The 17,528-nt window shown below is 24.2% G+C and overlaps 2 protein-coding genes across 4 annotated transcripts; one reads left to right on the top strand and one right to left on the bottom strand.

Moving 5' to 3' along the window:
- Positions 1 to 18: 18 nt before the first annotated feature.
- Positions 19 to 4,247, top strand: LOC132924692 (delta(3,5)-Delta(2,4)-dienoyl-CoA isomerase, mitochondrial). 2 transcript variants are annotated; one of them, XM_060989129.1, is made up of 9 exons: positions 19 to 70; positions 562 to 600; positions 672 to 798; positions 1,854 to 1,942; positions 2,291 to 2,418; positions 2,589 to 2,715; positions 2,881 to 3,034; positions 3,250 to 3,376; positions 3,811 to 4,247. In XM_060989129.1, the coding sequence occupies exons 1-9, from the start codon at positions 34 to 36 to the stop codon at positions 3,907 to 3,909; spliced, it is 927 nt and encodes a 308-aa protein (XP_060845112.1). In that variant the 5' UTR covers positions 19 to 33; the 3' UTR covers positions 3,910 to 4,247. The 2 variants fall into 2 exon arrangements, with proteins under 2 accessions (XP_060845112.1, XP_060845113.1); XM_060989130.1 differs by lacking the exon at positions 19 to 70 and adding an exon at positions 143 to 486.
- A 287-nt stretch (positions 4,248 to 4,534) lies between these two features.
- Positions 4,535 to 11,302, bottom strand: LOC132924691 (arginyl-tRNA--protein transferase 1). 2 transcript variants are annotated; one of them, XM_060989128.1, is made up of 10 exons: positions 10,819 to 11,302; positions 10,587 to 10,713; positions 10,197 to 10,339; positions 9,816 to 9,932; positions 8,215 to 8,292; positions 7,965 to 8,143; positions 6,498 to 6,647; positions 5,970 to 6,151; positions 5,651 to 5,900; positions 4,535 to 5,587 (listed from the first exon to the last, which is right to left on the bottom strand). In XM_060989128.1, the coding sequence occupies exons 1-10, from the start codon at positions 10,916 to 10,918 to the stop codon at positions 5,438 to 5,440; spliced, it is 1,476 nt and encodes a 491-aa protein (XP_060845111.1). In that variant the 5' UTR covers positions 10,919 to 11,302; the 3' UTR covers positions 4,535 to 5,437. The 2 variants fall into 2 exon arrangements, with proteins under 2 accessions (XP_060845111.1, XP_060845110.1); XM_060989127.1 differs by lacking the exon at positions 6,498 to 6,647 and adding an exon at positions 6,298 to 6,453 and having other exon boundaries at positions 10,819 to 11,298.
- Between the last annotated feature and the right edge of the window lie 6,226 nt (positions 11,303 to 17,528).

The following is a 17,528-nucleotide window of genomic DNA, read 5'->3' as shown; positions in this document are numbered from 1 at the left end:
AGAATTCAGACAAGTTAGAGTGTACTGCCTATAATGCAAATAATGCAATTGCAACTGCTCCTACCTACAGGTATCAACCATAGAACCCTGAACCATATTATAATCTAATATTATAGTATCTATGCTACTGATGTACTATTGTTATTTGTCCTACAGTAGTTGTTGTACTGATTTGCAGTATTCGCTAATCATTGTATCGCACTATCGTCTATCATCTGTGTCCACTGTACTGTGAGCAAAGTGAAAGTTTGATATTGGATACATATTACATGTTAATTGTTAATATGTGATATTTATTACTAAACACAATACAATATCGTACACTTAATTGTTATTAATATTGATTTCGACGTTCAAATTAGTAATATTGCAATTTTAATTTCATATTATTAGTTATCGCTTATCATCATTGCAATATAATACATTACGATTATTTAACAAAATCGTCTAGTCTCTTGTATTGCGTTAAATAAAAAATAAATAAAAGTAAAACCCATTACCAATATACTTACTTGAATAATATTATTTCCGCAGTGTTCATATAATTTACCATGTTTTTAGGAATCTCTAGTTTTCAAAAAGGAGTTTTATTTTTCCGAAGTAAATATAAAATTTATATCAACGTTCAATAAGAACAAATCAACCAATGTTTTTTATCGTTTATTTTTTAGATATATCAAAAATTAGTGCAATGTCTCAATATCATACACTAAAAATTGAAAATCCTAAAGAATTTGTTTATAGTGTCCAATTAAATAGACCAGATAAGGCTAATGCAATGAACAAAACGATGTGGTTGTAAGTAATATTTTAAAATTTGCACATATATTCTACGATTGATATTTAAAGATATCTGTATGTAACCTTTATGGAAATTCAAATTTTTTTTCTCCTGTAACATTTAATGAGACCTAAAAAATTAATACAGATTAATACTAATAACAGTGAACTCTAATTAATACAGATCTAGAGTCTACTGTTATTAGTATTTTTTTTTCTCGTGTAATTTAAGACAGTACTGATGATTAAAGACTAACCAAAACTGAAACTCACAAAGTTCAAGTTTATTGTTTATATTAAACATAAGCATGTACACAGGAGAAGCGGCTCCAAAATGTTCTGTCCCCAAGATCTTCTGTCAAACTATTTAATAAATATATATTTTTCATTTGCATTATGCAAACAAAATACTAACTAGAATAATATTGTACTATTATATATTATGATTTTAAATTTTCTAATGATAAGAAAGCTTCAACAATGATTACTGGTTTGTTTTATGAAAATAATGACTGCACAACAGCATTAAATATATATCACAACCTCAAATCAGTAAAACAATTAAACAATTAAAAAAGTACTGTTTAAACATTAAAAAATTTGTGTTTTTATGTTTTCTTATTTTTTCAAAAGTTACTGAAAACTGTTATAATATTTCTGTTTTAATCTATAATTGTAGAAATCGATATGTAATATCGATAATATTGTGTGAAAATTTCAAAAATTGTTGACTCATCTTGAGATTCTAACTAGTAAAAATGCATACACAGATCCTAAGAACCCCAAGCTATTGCACTATTGTCTCCCATATTAAGAGAACCTATGCACGCTAATGATGTTAAGGTTGTATTAATTAAATTACTTACTAAGTGTAGGAAGTCTGATTTTGAAAATCATTACTATAACTTCTATAATTATGTATACTTTGCAAACAATATAAAGAACTAATACATAAGTACGTAATGTTACAAATAACTTGTAGTCTTTAGATTTAGTAAGATAACTGACAAAACACATAAAATACAAGTAAAACATATTATAACCAATGGGCAATATTATAAATTTATTTTCAGGGAAATAGGAAAATGTTTTAATGAACTAAATGAGAATACAGACTGTCGAGTAATTGTTCTTTCAGCAAATGGAAAATATTTCACTTCAGGTATAATTTAAATATTATATTGCATACTAATAATGTAATTATATATCAGACAATACTCTATCTAGTGAGAGAACATGTTGCAACCTGACTAAAATCAGTTCTTCTGTTCATCCCCACACACATTCTGCTATAGTAGAACCAGTGTTGCGTGAATCAGTGTGTTCTCTCACTGGATTGAATTAAGTATTTATTGAAATCTTGATCGATAACAAATAATTATTATGTTTGATAAAAAAAAAATCACCTGTGTTTATAATAAATAATAATATTAATTATTCTATAATATAATAAATTTAGGGTACAGCATAATCATTATTATATATACATTATACTCATTTTTTCCAATAGGAATCGATTTATTTGACATTATGAATCTTGGCCAAGAAGTTGCAAATCACGATGACATTGCAAGAAAATCAAAAGTTTTACGGTGTTTTATTAAAACTTATCAAGATTGTCTTACCGCTCTTGAAAAAGTATTATTAACATAACTATTCTTAAAAACACCATTAACAATTAAATATAAACAACTTAATTATTCAATTTAAGTATGTATAAACCTAATATAGAGCATTCATCTATTTTATATTATTATCGCTTGTTAACATTCAAATTTTAATTAAAAAAATTGTAATTTATTTGTCAGTGTGATAAGCCTGTGTTGACTGCTATTCATAATGGATGTATTGGTGGTGGAGTTGATCTAGTTTCAGCAGCAGATATACGATATTGTACAGAAGATGCATGGTTTCAACTTAAAGAAACCGAAATTGGTTTGTTGAACCTATAAATATTATGTTATAATATAATTATTATTAATATTTTGTTTTTTAATTACTTGGTTATTTTTTTTTTTTTTATGTAAGATTTAATACACATTTTCAGTTGAGACCTTAAAATAAGGCTAAATTAATGCTTTTACATGTTTATTTAAATAGGAATGGCAGCAGATGTTGGTACACTGCAGAGGATGCCAAAAATTATTGGAAGTATGAGTACATTCAATGAACTAGCATTTACTGCTCGCAAATTTCATTCTTCGGAAGCCAAAAATATTGGTTTTGTGACTCAAGTTTATGACACCAAAGAAAGGTAATTTTAATAATGGTTTATCTGTGCATATTAAATTCTAGCGTTTAAAAGTAATTTGACAAGTTTGTTATAATTAAAGAAAACAAATTATGTATTTTTTCTAATTTAATTTAATTTTTATTTAGTTGTTTATCTTACTAATATATTTTTATATTCATTTTAAATGTCAATTACTAAATAATAATTATATTTTTTTATATAATCATACATTATAGTATGTTAGAAAATGTTATGAACATTGCTACGGACATAGCCAGCAAAAGTCCTGTAGGAGTCCAAATGACTAAAAGAAGCATAATATATTCACGAGATCATACTGTTCAAGAAGGATTGGATCACATTGTAAGTTAACAAGTATTAAAAATGAATAATAGTAGTATATTGTTCTAGTTATTTAGTTTAGTATCTAAATAAAAGTTAAAACAATATTATACACTTACATAATATTAAATAGCTTCAAATGGTTTAAAATTACTTATTATTTAATTGTTTATTAGACTCTTATAAATACATTAACTGTTTATACTATTTTTTTTTCTAAATAATAAGTAATATTAATACATTCCTCGTGATCAAGGAATAATAATATTTTATGAAATTTGTAAATTCAAGTATAATACTAGGCTCAAATTTTTCTAATTAAATAATTGTATTAATTCTATGATATCCAATAACTTGTTTGAAAATGGTATATCAGTTATAACATAATTATCTTCACACATTAAAAATTTTACAAAAAACAAAAATTTAAAAATATATGTATATTTAATTTACAGGGAGACTGGAATCAAATATTACTACAAAGTGAAGATTTCATCAAAGCGTCAATGGCTGTTGCAACAAAGGATAAAAAACCAACATTTTCAAAACTATAATTTAATTTAATTATTACCACTAAATTTAGTAAACTTATTTTTAAATGTAATTTTCGACATAAATCAATAATAATTGCTCTCAATAAAAATTGTATCTCTAAAGTATATTTAAAATTGACAACAACCAGTAGGCACCATCCAAATGTAATTTGATTTAAAATATTTTTATTTTATATTGTTGGTTACTTTCAAAAGAGACAATAACACCTAATTTTTGTAAAATATTACTAAAGTAAATTGTATTATTAAAGCTAGTGTTATTAGTTATTACACAAATACTTTACAAAATATGATTTGTTACAAATTTTAAATATATATTCATATATGTTCGTAAATTATTTACACATTTTTTTCATCATATTTTTCCTTATTCTGAATCTTTATAATTATTTTTAACTACTCCGTTTAAATAATTCACATAATAGGTATTAGGTAATAGTTAAAAATAATTAATTATCAATTGCAATTTATAATAACATAAACACAAGCTTTAAGTTTGTAGAATCTGCAAACTTGTTATAACACTGTATCTATTCTCGATTTTTTATCTATTATATTAAAACTAGAGTGCCTTGATAAAGGCACTAATTAAAACCAATACTTAAATTCAAAAAAAAAAAAATGATTAAAAAAAAATTGAACACATTTTATTGATGACAATTTTATCAAATTATAATGTATTAATTGTGTCAAATAAAGGTTTATTACACTTAAAAACATAGTTTTTCAATATTATTATCAATCGTATTAGTTCTTTTTGCCAAAGTTTACAATGCCAACACTAAAGATTTATTTCATAGATGCATTTATACATATTCAATAATATATAGTTCCAAATATTTATAATTGACAATCAGAAAAATGTATTGATTGGAAAATATTAAGAACAATAAACTGGTAATTATATATATCCAAATATTGGCTAGCACAATTAATACAAATTAAGCAAAATAATTACAACATTAAATTGGAATATTACTGAGGGTAATTGATACAACTAATAAACATTATTTAAAGATTAGACAACATATTATGTTGTAATTTTAATTTAATTTTTAAAATTGTTATTATATTATTTAATACATTTCTGTGTAGGTAATATTTTGATACAAATAATATGTGTAATATAATATACATGATAAATTGATAAGTAATTATTTTTGCTAACTCAAGGTTACAGTATAAGAGCTTCTAATAATAAATGTTCTATACTTAGTATTTAGTTAAAACAAGAGTTTGCTTAAATTTCATACATATTTTTAATTATTATCTTCAGAAACTCTTTAGCAGCTCAAGACACACTTACAAGATAAGCAAATAAGATATAAAATTATAAAGCAACTTATGGTTTCAAATAATTATACTCATTTATATGATTGACAATTATATATATATGTGTGTGTGTGTGTGTGTTAGTTTTAAAATAAAGACAATAAAAATTAAATATAATATACATTTTTAAACAAACGATATTTAAAGTTGTTAAAAATATCAGATCGATGTATTAAATACAGCGGACTATTTAAAATTAATCCATAATGCAGTAAATTAATTGTCGTGCCAATTTAGGTCCAACTAACATTTTAAATTCTTTAACTTGTTCATCTTGATGTTTCATACGACCAATTGTTTTGTATGCTGAATAAGGCATCAATGAACCACGATATAGAACTAGAATCTATAAATCATAACGTTATCACATAAAATTATTGTATATAAATTAGTTTCATTAATTATTTACATTATCTATTGTGAAAATATCATCTTCTTGAGTATCATCAGACTCGTTGAATATTGAAAACATTTTATTATCAAGTTTCGGAATGCATTTTTCAATTGCATGCCATGTGTATTTAAGCGGGCATAATAGGTAAGATGGACGAATTTTTGCTTTATAGCGCATTTTTGGGCATGAATGTATGTAATAGCCCATATAGTAATACTTCAAAGCAGGTGACATGTTGTGCAATTGTCTCACTAAACATATCTCCCTAAAACATTCTTAGCATTAATAAATTTCAATTTAAGTAATATTTTATTATAAGCAATATTTAATTTACCTTAAAGAACTGTAAGTTCCTAACACCAAATGATGATAGTCTGGGTCATAAAATAAATAGACAGATGATACACACTTTGGTAAGATATCTATTACTCCAACAGCTATTAGTTTATCACCAAGCCAGTACTGTTGATGAAATGAACCATACCCAGGATGATCAGGATGATTTGATTTTTCCGCCTAGAAAAAAATTGTTAATATTTCATTGACTATTATGATGAGTTGGAAGCTTTTATCAAATTGGTGGATCGATCAGACCGACAAAATTAAAAATAATTGAGCATTACACATGGCATGGTATTTAAGTCCTAGGAAATTAATGATACCTTCAAAGGTGAATCAACAAGAAATGATAAGTATTGCTCCATATTACAGCCATCTGGTGTGTCGTTGTGCACAGTTATTTGATATTTGGCAAATAGGGTAGCTCCAGCAGTGAAAGTTCGAGAAAATGCTTCTGTGCCGGTCTTGACCAAGGACACCTTACATACAAAAAATTTTAAAAAGTTAAGAAATAAAAGCTTACTTTCAGAGGTGAATCGACAAGAAATCGAATAAACTGTTCTCTTGAACACCGTTCAATTTTATCACCATGTATAACAGTTTGATATAATTGATATACTGCATACTCATCTTCAAAAGAATTGCTTGAAGATCTCATTGTTAATAATTTTATCTAAAATTGATTTTTTTTATTTAATTGCTAATCTTAATTTGTATGAGATAAAAACGGGACATGTATTAATTTATTATTACATATATCTATAAATTAAATTATTTGTACTTTTGTGTAACATAAATGAAATAGTTATTAACAAATTTAAAAAAAATAACTATTTAAATAAATTATTTCTTTTTAACATTGACTACTTTAATCATTATAGTGTTAAGATCTTTTTTCTTACAACACTCTTCTTTGACATGTAAATTAGATTTTATAAACTGAATTTAATTAGTAAAATTGTGGATGTGTAGGTTATACATTTAGCTTTTAAGTCTTTTTAATCCACTATTCTATAATTTATTGTAATGGTGTGATTTATGTTTTTAATATTGATTTTATTTATAAAATATATAGTATAACTATTTATTGGATACAACTCCAGAATTATAAATTTAAATTTTAAATTATTAATAAATTATAGCAGGATATTTAGTAAATTTAAAATTTATATTCTTATTACTTTAAGTAACAATTACAACATTTATAAAAAAAACTAAATCCATACAGAGACAACAAAACAGTGTTAATTATTTAAAAAAAATTTAGATAGTCCCATCTGAGATGAAAAATTTAAGTTTTCGTTTACTATTTTACTAAGCTTATATCAAAAATGATAAAATGGTAAGTTTATAAAAGTATTACCATTAGAAAAATATTTGTATAATTTTATGTGATAAGTAGTATTAATAAATGGTATTAAGCTATAAGAGTTTAAGAGTTGGTGCAACCTCATTATTTCAACAGCATTCAATATAAAAATAAAACTAAAAAATTACTAGATATTTATAAAATACAGTATCTGCAACCAAGGAGATGGAAATACTCAATTAATAATTAAAAATATACAATTAATGTAAATTTAAATGTTTTACGTAAAGTAAAATAAATGTATATAAGGAGTAACAAGACTATTTGACAAATTTCCATTACAAATATTACTAGTCCAGTTACACTCTGTATATTAAAAGTAGATAATATATGTATTTATTAAACTAAAAAATAAAAATAAATTTTCAAGTACTATTAAATTCAGAAATCTCACATATTTTGTAGTGTGTTAATAGTTTTATTGTTAGATACTGATAAACCAATAACTTATTAATACTAGTGAGAAAATGTAGCTAAAATCAATTAGTTAAAAATATGACAACAATAAGACATACTCATTAAAACATAAAAAATATAAATTGAATTAACATTGGTATAAATTTATAATAATACTATGAAATATCTCTAAATTAATCTATTACTATTAATATGACTACTTACTCTTAATTTTTTATCCCCATCAGTAGATATTGAATCATTCTCAGCAATAAATTCTTCTATGCATTTTTGTTGAGGGGGTGAGATTTTAGGTACAAAATTTGGATCCTTAGCTAGTTTTTTTTGAATGCGTAAAAACTTTTTTTTTTTTGAACTCGGCAAATTTGGATCAGCTCCTTTACCTTTAATATTTAGATAATATATTAATATTATAAACGTTATTTTAGGTGTAAAATGAAGAAAAAAACTTTACCTGGTTTAACTTTTTTAGTTTCTTTCTGAGTTTCAACGTTGCAATTTAAATTAAGAGGTACAACCATTTTACTATCTTCTATAAATTAATAAATATTAAAAAATTATTATTATTATGCATATAAGGCTATCTCCCAATATGTGGTCTATCGCTGTTTTATTTACTACTTAACTATAAATAGGTGTATAATATGCGGTATACTAATCTATTGTATTCTACTGTAGATATGATACATCATGGCATCATTATACTATAGTATTATTTATCATTTTAAACATTTACAATTTTTAACCAATGTATACATTTTATCTTTATATTACCTAGTATCTATCATTGATAAAATCAACATTAATAAAGGTAATCTACATTTCCGATTATAAATAAGTGGAGGCAAAGTGAGAGTATACTGCTGGCATAACAACAGTTTAGAATGTTTAGATGATTTAGTGTAATTTGTAGTATATTGAACTGTATAGTATAGTAGATTATAAATAACTTTTTAAAATACTTTTAAAATAATTGTATAGCATATCTTTTACTGATAAATCCACAATTAAATACTAGCCAAAAAAGTGGTAGTAAAAAAACAACTGTAAAAAAATTATCGATGAAAAGTACTAGAAGTTTTCAAGTGTAAAAAAGACTGCCAATCTACCCAATCGGCATGTAAAAAAAATGCATCTTATGTAAATTCAAATGACTAAAAATGTAATGGACCGAGTCTCAGCAAAATCATAGAGATAAAGTACTCTTGAGTAACCGAAAATAGATTTATTTGATTGTAAAATTTACGAGCAGATCTAGAAATACTGTTTGTGACTGAATGAATCTTTGTAGAAGCATCATTGAATATCTATTTAACAAAAGACAATATTTTGGGGGTTTTAGTAAGATGGCTCAAATTGACAAATGTTTGTTCTATGGTACACAAAAAAATAATAAAAGACAATTTTAACTTGCTGGATTAAAAGCTGCATTTATATCCAAATGGGGAGATGAATAAGACACCAATAACAATATTGATACAAGAATTGGTAGACAGTGAATTGTATTAGTATTTGAATTGTTATATTTTGGAAAATGGTTCAACTGATAAAAGATTTTTTATTCACAAGAAAAAGGTTAACTAACATCACATCATATAATTCAAAATTAATTATGGAATAATGTGTACTAATTATTTAACAATTTTTAATTATGATTTGATTTGATTTAGTTCTAAGGTATTTCTTTACTGTTTAGAAAATGTGTCATATGAATGAAGACTTATTATATAAGTCAATAGCCAAATATAGGTGGTGAGAATTAAATAAAAGTGGTAATATTTTTTATTCATTTTTAAAAAATATGAAAATATATTTTATGGGTAATCCATAACAACCTTAATTGTAAACTGTGAAAATTTTTTATATACATTTATATAAAATTTAGGTAGACCATATAGTATACTATATTTATTATTATGGTAGGCCATATTCATTATTAGTAGAATGGTAAATGACATATTTTTTTTTGTTGAACCATGTATTAGGAGATAGCTATACATAAATATATCATTGAATATAGTTGGTAAGTTTAATAAGTTTTTTAATTTATATTACCTTTATTTGTAATAACTGAAGTACTATCACATGAACCAATATCAGAAGTACTTTGTTCTTCATCAAATAAATAATCACTATTAGTAATTTTCATTTTATCATCATGATTTTGTATGTCTATAAGAAAACGATAAATTATTTATGTATATAACCTTGTTTAATAAAGGCTCGTTAATAATTATATGATTATATAACATATTATAAGGCTTTAATAAAGAATTAATAGAATATTAATAACATAAAACTAATTTACTAATAAGTAATAAATTAATATTATAAAGTTAAGATAATTATGAATGAATATGAAAAAGTATCTAACATAAACTCAATACAATAATGTCTAAATCTAAACCAAAAAAGAAAGGAAAACAAATAAATTACCTTCATATTTCATGAGGGGTTCTCTTTCAGCTTGTTCAGTATTTATTGGATTTTTTTCATATTCTTCATTTTTTAAAAACGCAGTTACTCTTTTTATGATTTTTTTCTGTGACTTTGATATCTCAAAATTTAAAGCTTCACATCTGTTTTATCAAACAACTAGAAAGTTAGTCATGTACAGGCTTAAAAATAAAATTTTATTTTATTAAAATAAATTTTAAGATAGATTGTTCAGATAAGCATAATTCTTTTAGAAGCCATATCTTAAAGTTTTAACTTTTTTTGTCATACTATTAATATGATAAAAATGATTAAATAAAATTCACTCCCGGTCTAGAAAAAATAAAATAATTAAAATAACTACTTATATTCAAACATCACAGATTATACCTGATAGTGTTAAGTGGACAACAAGTCTTATCCATGATTGATTTATAACAATACTTGCCAGCACGTCGCCACCCACGATCAATCATATCTTGGTATGCTTCTACTGTAAGACTAGAAGCCCACATTCCTATCAACCAATCATATTATATAAGTAAAAACAATGTATATTTAAGGCCATATACCTACCAAATAGGTATGTACAATGTACTATACTACTATAGTCTATACTTACCATTGCTATAGCTAGAATTGTCTTTCTTACAGTAACCACAAGAGGATTTTTCAGTCGACCCATTATAAAATATTATGCTTTTTGCATTATTGTGTTGCATGATGAACAATCGACTTGGAAACTAAATTGTATTTAAAAAGTCTAAACACACTAGATTAGAGTTCAAAAATTAAACACCGTGTAACCAAAAACTACACTCTGTTAACAGTGCAAGGTATATCTACAGAGTTAAATTACAAATGCTAATATGTATTCAATACACAACAGTTTGTTATCTTCAGACTGCAGTACAGTAACACGCAGTAAAATTAACACGATGACAGTATGTACGCTAGTCTATGCAGTATGCACAATAATGCTGTGCCCAGTGATCGCGATTAACATAATTATTTATTATTATTTATAAATCTAGAAAATCTGTAATGTCTGAGAGCTGTGCGTCTGTATCTACAATCTGCTTCAGTGTTGATAATGAATGATAATAGAATTCCATTTCACAATATAAATAATATAATCACCGGCTGTAGATAATATAAAATCTAGTCATAATGAATAATAATGTAGAATATAAGTCAGAGAAGGCCTTCTTAGATCAGAGGTTTCCAAACTGTGGGTCACGAATCTCGAGACCTAAAGAGTTGAGTTTTGAAATATTTATATATATTTTTTTATGATATAAAAAAATAAAATGTACCTATAAATTATTTTTGTGTATATGATATGAATATGATATTTTAAGTATGCATACGAGTATAAATTCAAATGAATACGACACAGCTCATTTTTCGTGTAACATTGTAACTAGGTAGGTATATTAAACATTAATGATCAAAAGTTCGAATTTAGTTTTATCAATTATCAATGATCATTATCCACGAGTCCACGACGATTGCAAATGAAGGTAGTTTATAATCTATAAACCTTGCCTAACAGTGAAGCGTAGCATGTCATCACGACGATATGACACTGGCATAGGTACTAAAAGTGTTTAGGTACTAAGTTAGAGATCAACAATGAAACAAAAAAACATATCATTATTAATAGGTATGTCATCAATTGTAAAAATGAAAATATGTACAATTTTTCAAAATCGGTCTTACAGTGAAAAATATAAAATCTTTTTCGATTTTTTGCTTAGTTTTTTTTTAACTATCAATAAAAATATTTTCATTGCTAAAAAATTATAAAAATATAACACAAGATTCATCATACATTTTTATTAATATAAATTTATAAAAAATTGAGCGTAAATCTATACAAAAAAATGTCTTATAAGTTTTTGAAGTCAGAATTTTAACGAATTTCGACAAAATCACAAAAATTAGCAATTTACTTTATAGTTACAAATCCATACTAAAGATTAGAAAATGTATTACAAAGTTAAAAGATTTGTGAGCATTTGAAGTTCAAATTTTTAGACTTGGTTTATTCAATCTACAATCAATTACTAACTAGCGTCCTCGAACGATTTTTATCAGATACCTACTTAGAATTTTCAACAAATGTTTATATTATACACTCCACATAATATAATTTTAAAAATATTTTAGATATTTTTTAAATATTTATGGTCATGATAAATTTTTAATTTTTTTTTCTATAATTATCGATAAAAAAATATTTACTAAACCAAAATCTTTAAAAATTTAACACAACATCTCAAATAACTTTTTCTTTTTTCTGTAAACAAATATTAATATTAAAATACAATTTTTAAAAAATGTTATGCATTTTAAGTTAACATTTTTATAAAATTCGTTAAAATCACGAAAATGTATAACTATTCCTAAAAGTATTTTGTGGAAAAATGGTAAAAATCTTCAATTACTATATAGCTAAGGTTTGAACATTTAAAACAATAATTATCTAATAAGTCATAAGTACACCGAAAAAAAAAATCACAATCATATTGATAAAAAACTATGTTAGAATGACAATAATCTTGTTAATATAGAACCAACAAGATTTTTGTATCAATTTAACAATACTATTGTTGCACCTTCTGGCAATGTTGAATCAATTAATAAACATTGTTAATTTGACAATTTTTTTGTCGATATAGAACCAACAAGGTTTTTTTATCAATTTGACAATATTTGTTGCAACTTCCGATATTGTTGAAACAATCTATAAAAATTGTTACTTTGACAATTGGTATAATTATATATATAAATTAGTATTGTTGCCATAATTAAAAATATTGTTGAATCAATCTAAATAAATTGTTGCTTTGACAATTGGTATAATTATATGTATAAATTAGTATTGTTGCCATAATTAAAAATATTGTGGATTTGACAATTTATATTATTATATATATAAATTATTATTGTTACTATAATTAATGATTTTTTTTCAGTGTACAAGAACTAAAATGTCTAAGAAATATATAAACATAGTTGTTTAAATATATTACCTATATACATGAAAAATTCTCTCAATCAAACGATTTGAAAAGTCTCAAGATTTCTCACAAGTTTTTGTTTTACATAGATACAATTTTTTTATATTTATTTGAAATTACAATTTTAACAAAATTAGATTTAATCACGAAAATTTAGTAATTAATTTTTAATTAAAAATGTATGAAGTGCTTAGTTTTTATAGCTAAGACTTGAAATCTTATTAGACGATTTTTCAATATAATTGATACTGGAACCAAAAAATGTATGAAACATTATATAATATATACTTAATATTTTTTATAAACGATTAAAATTTAAATTTGAACGAAATTCGTCAAATGTAAATTGTTAGAATTAAAAACATTTAAGGCTTGAACATTAATACAAAGATCCTCATAAGTTATTCTTACAGTTATTAAAAAAATTGTCGAAATGTAAGTGTATAATCAAGATTTTTTTTATTATAAATATTTAAATTTAAAATTTTTAAGAAATTCGTCAAAATCGAGAAAATATGTAAATAATATAGGTATACATTATTATTTATTAATAAATGTATAATAGGTATTATAAAATTTGTTATAGTGAACATATTTATACCTATTAATTAGGTACTAATTATAAAAAAGTAGCCATTAAATCACTAATTATGGGTATACGGTATACGCTACTTAGGTACCTATTTGAAGTATAGGCGGTAGAGCGATTGTTTTACTTATTACGCTATTACCTACCTACAAAATTTTATAAATATTTGTATTTCATTGTAATCAGTATTCAGTGTATGCAGTCATAATTTCAGAAAGTATATATATTTATTGTTTGTGAATTTGTGATCAAAAATGATATATTATTATTTATTATGGGTTATTTACTCCTTCTCCGTTAATTAAATGTTTGTCGCTGATTGAGAATTGAGAATGCGACTAGTCGCAATGGTATCCTAGAAGGACATTTCGATTAGTTCTGGTTATTTTTTTTTATTATTATTCGCACTTTCACTTTACCACAGTTAATGTACTGCTAGTGGTTCATTCTAAACACATATTAGTGTGATACAAATAATCGTAACGTCAAGACTTTCCACAACGTTTTGTTTACTTCGAATTGTTTATATTTACATAAGTTTTATAAGTATTAAATATATATTATTTTATACGTTTAAATAGCTTTTTTTTTAAATAATCAAATCTTTATTGAAAATGGCTACAAGTATGCTAGTAAATCCGTGGTCTATGAATCCGACCAATTTTCGGTATGATCAAAGGCACTATAAAAAAGACTCGAGATTTGTAATGGACTTGTACACATTGACTTATGACTCACACGAAAGTCTGGATTGCCATGGCGTTGTAAACAATATTGTAAGTTAAACATTTCAATATCTCATAATTTATACATAGGTACCTATACAAAAACATAAAATGCTTACATATTATTATATTACATATATTATTATAATATAGCCATTGCAGTTTACAATGTTTAAAATATTATTTAATGTAGGATATACATATGCTACTCTATGCTAGATAGGACGACAGGTGGCACATTTTATTTGTATCTTGTATGTGGGTCACGCATTTACATTTTTACACATAAAATAATAACTGTAATAACTAATTCATATTATCAATTTTATCAGATATCGCATCAAACCACATAGATAATAGAAATAATGCCTGACAAGTAATAATTAATAAGGTAACCTATATATAGATTTAATTTTTAATAAACTGTCGTCCTGAATTCTGACATTCAATTTATTTATTTTTTTAGTCTACATAGACAATGGCCTAATACAACAACACTATATGGCTACTGGTCATAATAATGATATTCAATTCTCGTTTTTAATTATTTTTTAATAAACAGCTAGATCTCTCGAATTTATATTACTTACAACACAACTATTGCAGTTTATTTTCCTTTTTTACATTTTACCCACTTCACTGTTGCACTGAACAAAAAAACCTTTTTCATATTTAAGAATCAAAATTGTTCAAATGTTCATAAGATATTTATGTTATAAAAAAATTATTTTATTCAAGCTAAATACTTAAAATACTTTAATACTTTTGTCAAAGTGTGTGTACTATTAACGTTTCTGTTTTTCGATCAATCTGACAGTATAGCTGTCCTATATCTGATATAGTTACCAATTAGTACCTAATAACTATAAGTAATTATTATAAATATAAGAACCTATCTATATTAATTTATATTTAAAACTAGAAGCTAGATATTATATAGTTTAAATAAATTATTAGTAAAAAAACAATATCATTCAGTATTCATTACTTAATAATTAATATATTTTCAGCTAAATTATATACCTATACAGTATATACTATGAATTTGAATGGTAATATATTTAATTGACATGCATGATTATTATTGTAGGTACTTATCAATTATCAACGTAATTAAAATTGGTAATAATATGCTTCTTTTGTATAGCAGTGTCGTACAGTTGAATATTTTTAATAGGGACACAAATAATATAAATTACATTCAATGTTCCAATATTTACTATAATATTGATATCTTATAAAGGTAAAATTTTTTGCACGTATAAAAATATAAAAGTAAAACAAAATTTAGCCTATCCTATACCCATGTATTTAGAACGATTAATGTATGACGATAAAACAAGCTAAGGGCCTTTCAAGATACCCGCAGTAAATATTTGCATTTACCTATACCTACAATTATGTTTTATTTATTGGCGTTTTTATTAAAATATTAAATACTATAATTAATAATTACTATAAAAATGGGGAAAGTAATATAGTGAGATACTGTACCAGTATAATATAGGTATAATGTGTCTATGTAACATATTATATAAATTATGACTTATACAAGAATTACGATAGATACACATATTAATTAATTGGAAAGTCAGTTAACTATCATAATTAGATCTGATACTTATAAAACGCGTATTATTTTTAGTATATAGATATATTTGCAGAATATATTATAGTCAATCCCAATAGGTTGTAAATATGTAACCGAAGTCCGAAAATAAAATTGCTTAATTTTGGAATCACTTTAAAAACAATAAGTTTGTATCAAAAATATGTGTATATTTAATACTTTTTTAAAATTATAAAATAATTATTAATTATTATATACGTAGCTAAAATCAGTCATTAAAATAATCTAATAATCTACTTATATAGTTATATCATATATGTACAATAATAAACATTTGATTACTAATTTAAAAATATAATTATTCTATTGTCTCCTCTATTCTGTTTGTTATAAATTTGATTAGCTTTGCTTAACCTTGACTGATTTGCATTTCAAAAATGTACAAAACCCGCATACATTGTCTGGGTAGTCCTTAACAAAGAATTCAAATAATGAACAGTGACAATAATTATTTTCAAGGTATCTATCGACTATTACGGAGAATAATATTTGACAAATAGTAAAAATTATGTTATTGGAATTTTTGGAAATTATATATATATATAACTAAATCATGCTTTAAAAAAAAGTTTAAGCAACTCACATAAAAAGATCAATTATAAATTTGAAAGATACTTTTAATTTTTAAAACGAGGATGTTGTTTTGCTGAATAATAGATATATGTTTCGAACAAGCCTTATCATTGAGTATATCACTGACTACTGTAATGACTAATGGTATCCATCAAATATTTGAATTAAATAACAAATTAGTGGACCCCTTCCTATGAAAAACAATTTTTTTCGGAGACAGTGGTCAGCCTCTGTTTCTAAGGATATTTTATAATATTTTTATATTACCTACTATTAATAGCAGGTAACTTAATTTTTATATTTTTAGGAACCAGTAACGTAATTGTGGGGAAAAAATGTGGTAGTGGTACTTGTCCCCTTGACATTTTTGCGGGGAAGAGCAAATGCATCATTTTGCTTCTCAGATTTTCCAACAGTAGAAAATTTAAAATGTTTTGAAATAAAAAAAAAATCAATACATTTTACACAATAACATTTATAAGATAAATTTTTTTTTCTAAAATTATTGCATAAATTCAATAAAATACATTTATTTCAAAGTTTCTCCTGTTATGTAATATTACGTTTGAAACATTTTTGCATTATAAAGATTACAAAAATAACTCAACAATATAACTTCATGAATTATTTAACAGAATGATTACAGAACTTGATTATTTTCAAACATTATTTTATTCAAAGCATATATTAATTGATTTTTATGTATCTAGAAAGTAAAACTGCAGTAGCCGTAATTTCTCAGATGACACCTACTTACCTATTAAAAAATATTTTAAGAACAAATGACCA

Source organism: Rhopalosiphum padi, chromosome 3, assembly GCF_020882245.1.
Source record: "Rhopalosiphum padi isolate XX-2018 chromosome 3, ASM2088224v1, whole genome shotgun sequence".
NCBI lineage: Eukaryota > Metazoa > Arthropoda > Insecta > Hemiptera > Aphididae > Rhopalosiphum > Rhopalosiphum padi.
Note: the sequence above shows the minus strand (reverse complement) of the source record. Positions and strands in the feature narration are given on the sequence as shown.

Bases quoted from the DNA above. Each gene is read 5' to 3' on its own strand.
- LOC132924691 (XM_060989127.1), bottom strand. From the start codon at position 10,918: ATGCAACACAATAATGCAAAAAGCATAATATTTTATAATGGGTCGACT. The intron at 10,714-10,818 runs GTAAGTATAGAC...ATTGGTTGATAG, and splicing joins CAATTCTAGCTATAGCAATG to GAATGTGGGCTTCTAGTCTT. The intron at 5,588-5,650 runs GTAAATAATTAA...TATGATTTATAG, and splicing joins ATATTTTCACAATAGATAAT to ATTCTAGTTCTATATCGTGG.
- LOC132924692 (XM_060989129.1), top strand. From the start codon at position 34: ATGCAAATAATGCAATTGCAACTGCTCCTACCTACAG. The intron at 799-1,853 runs GTAAGTAATATT...ATTTATTTTCAG, and splicing joins ATGAACAAAACGATGTGGTT to GGAAATAGGAAAATGTTTTA. The intron at 2,716-2,880 runs GTTTGTTGAACC...TTATTTAAATAG, and splicing joins ACTTAAAGAAACCGAAATTG to GAATGGCAGCAGATGTTGGT.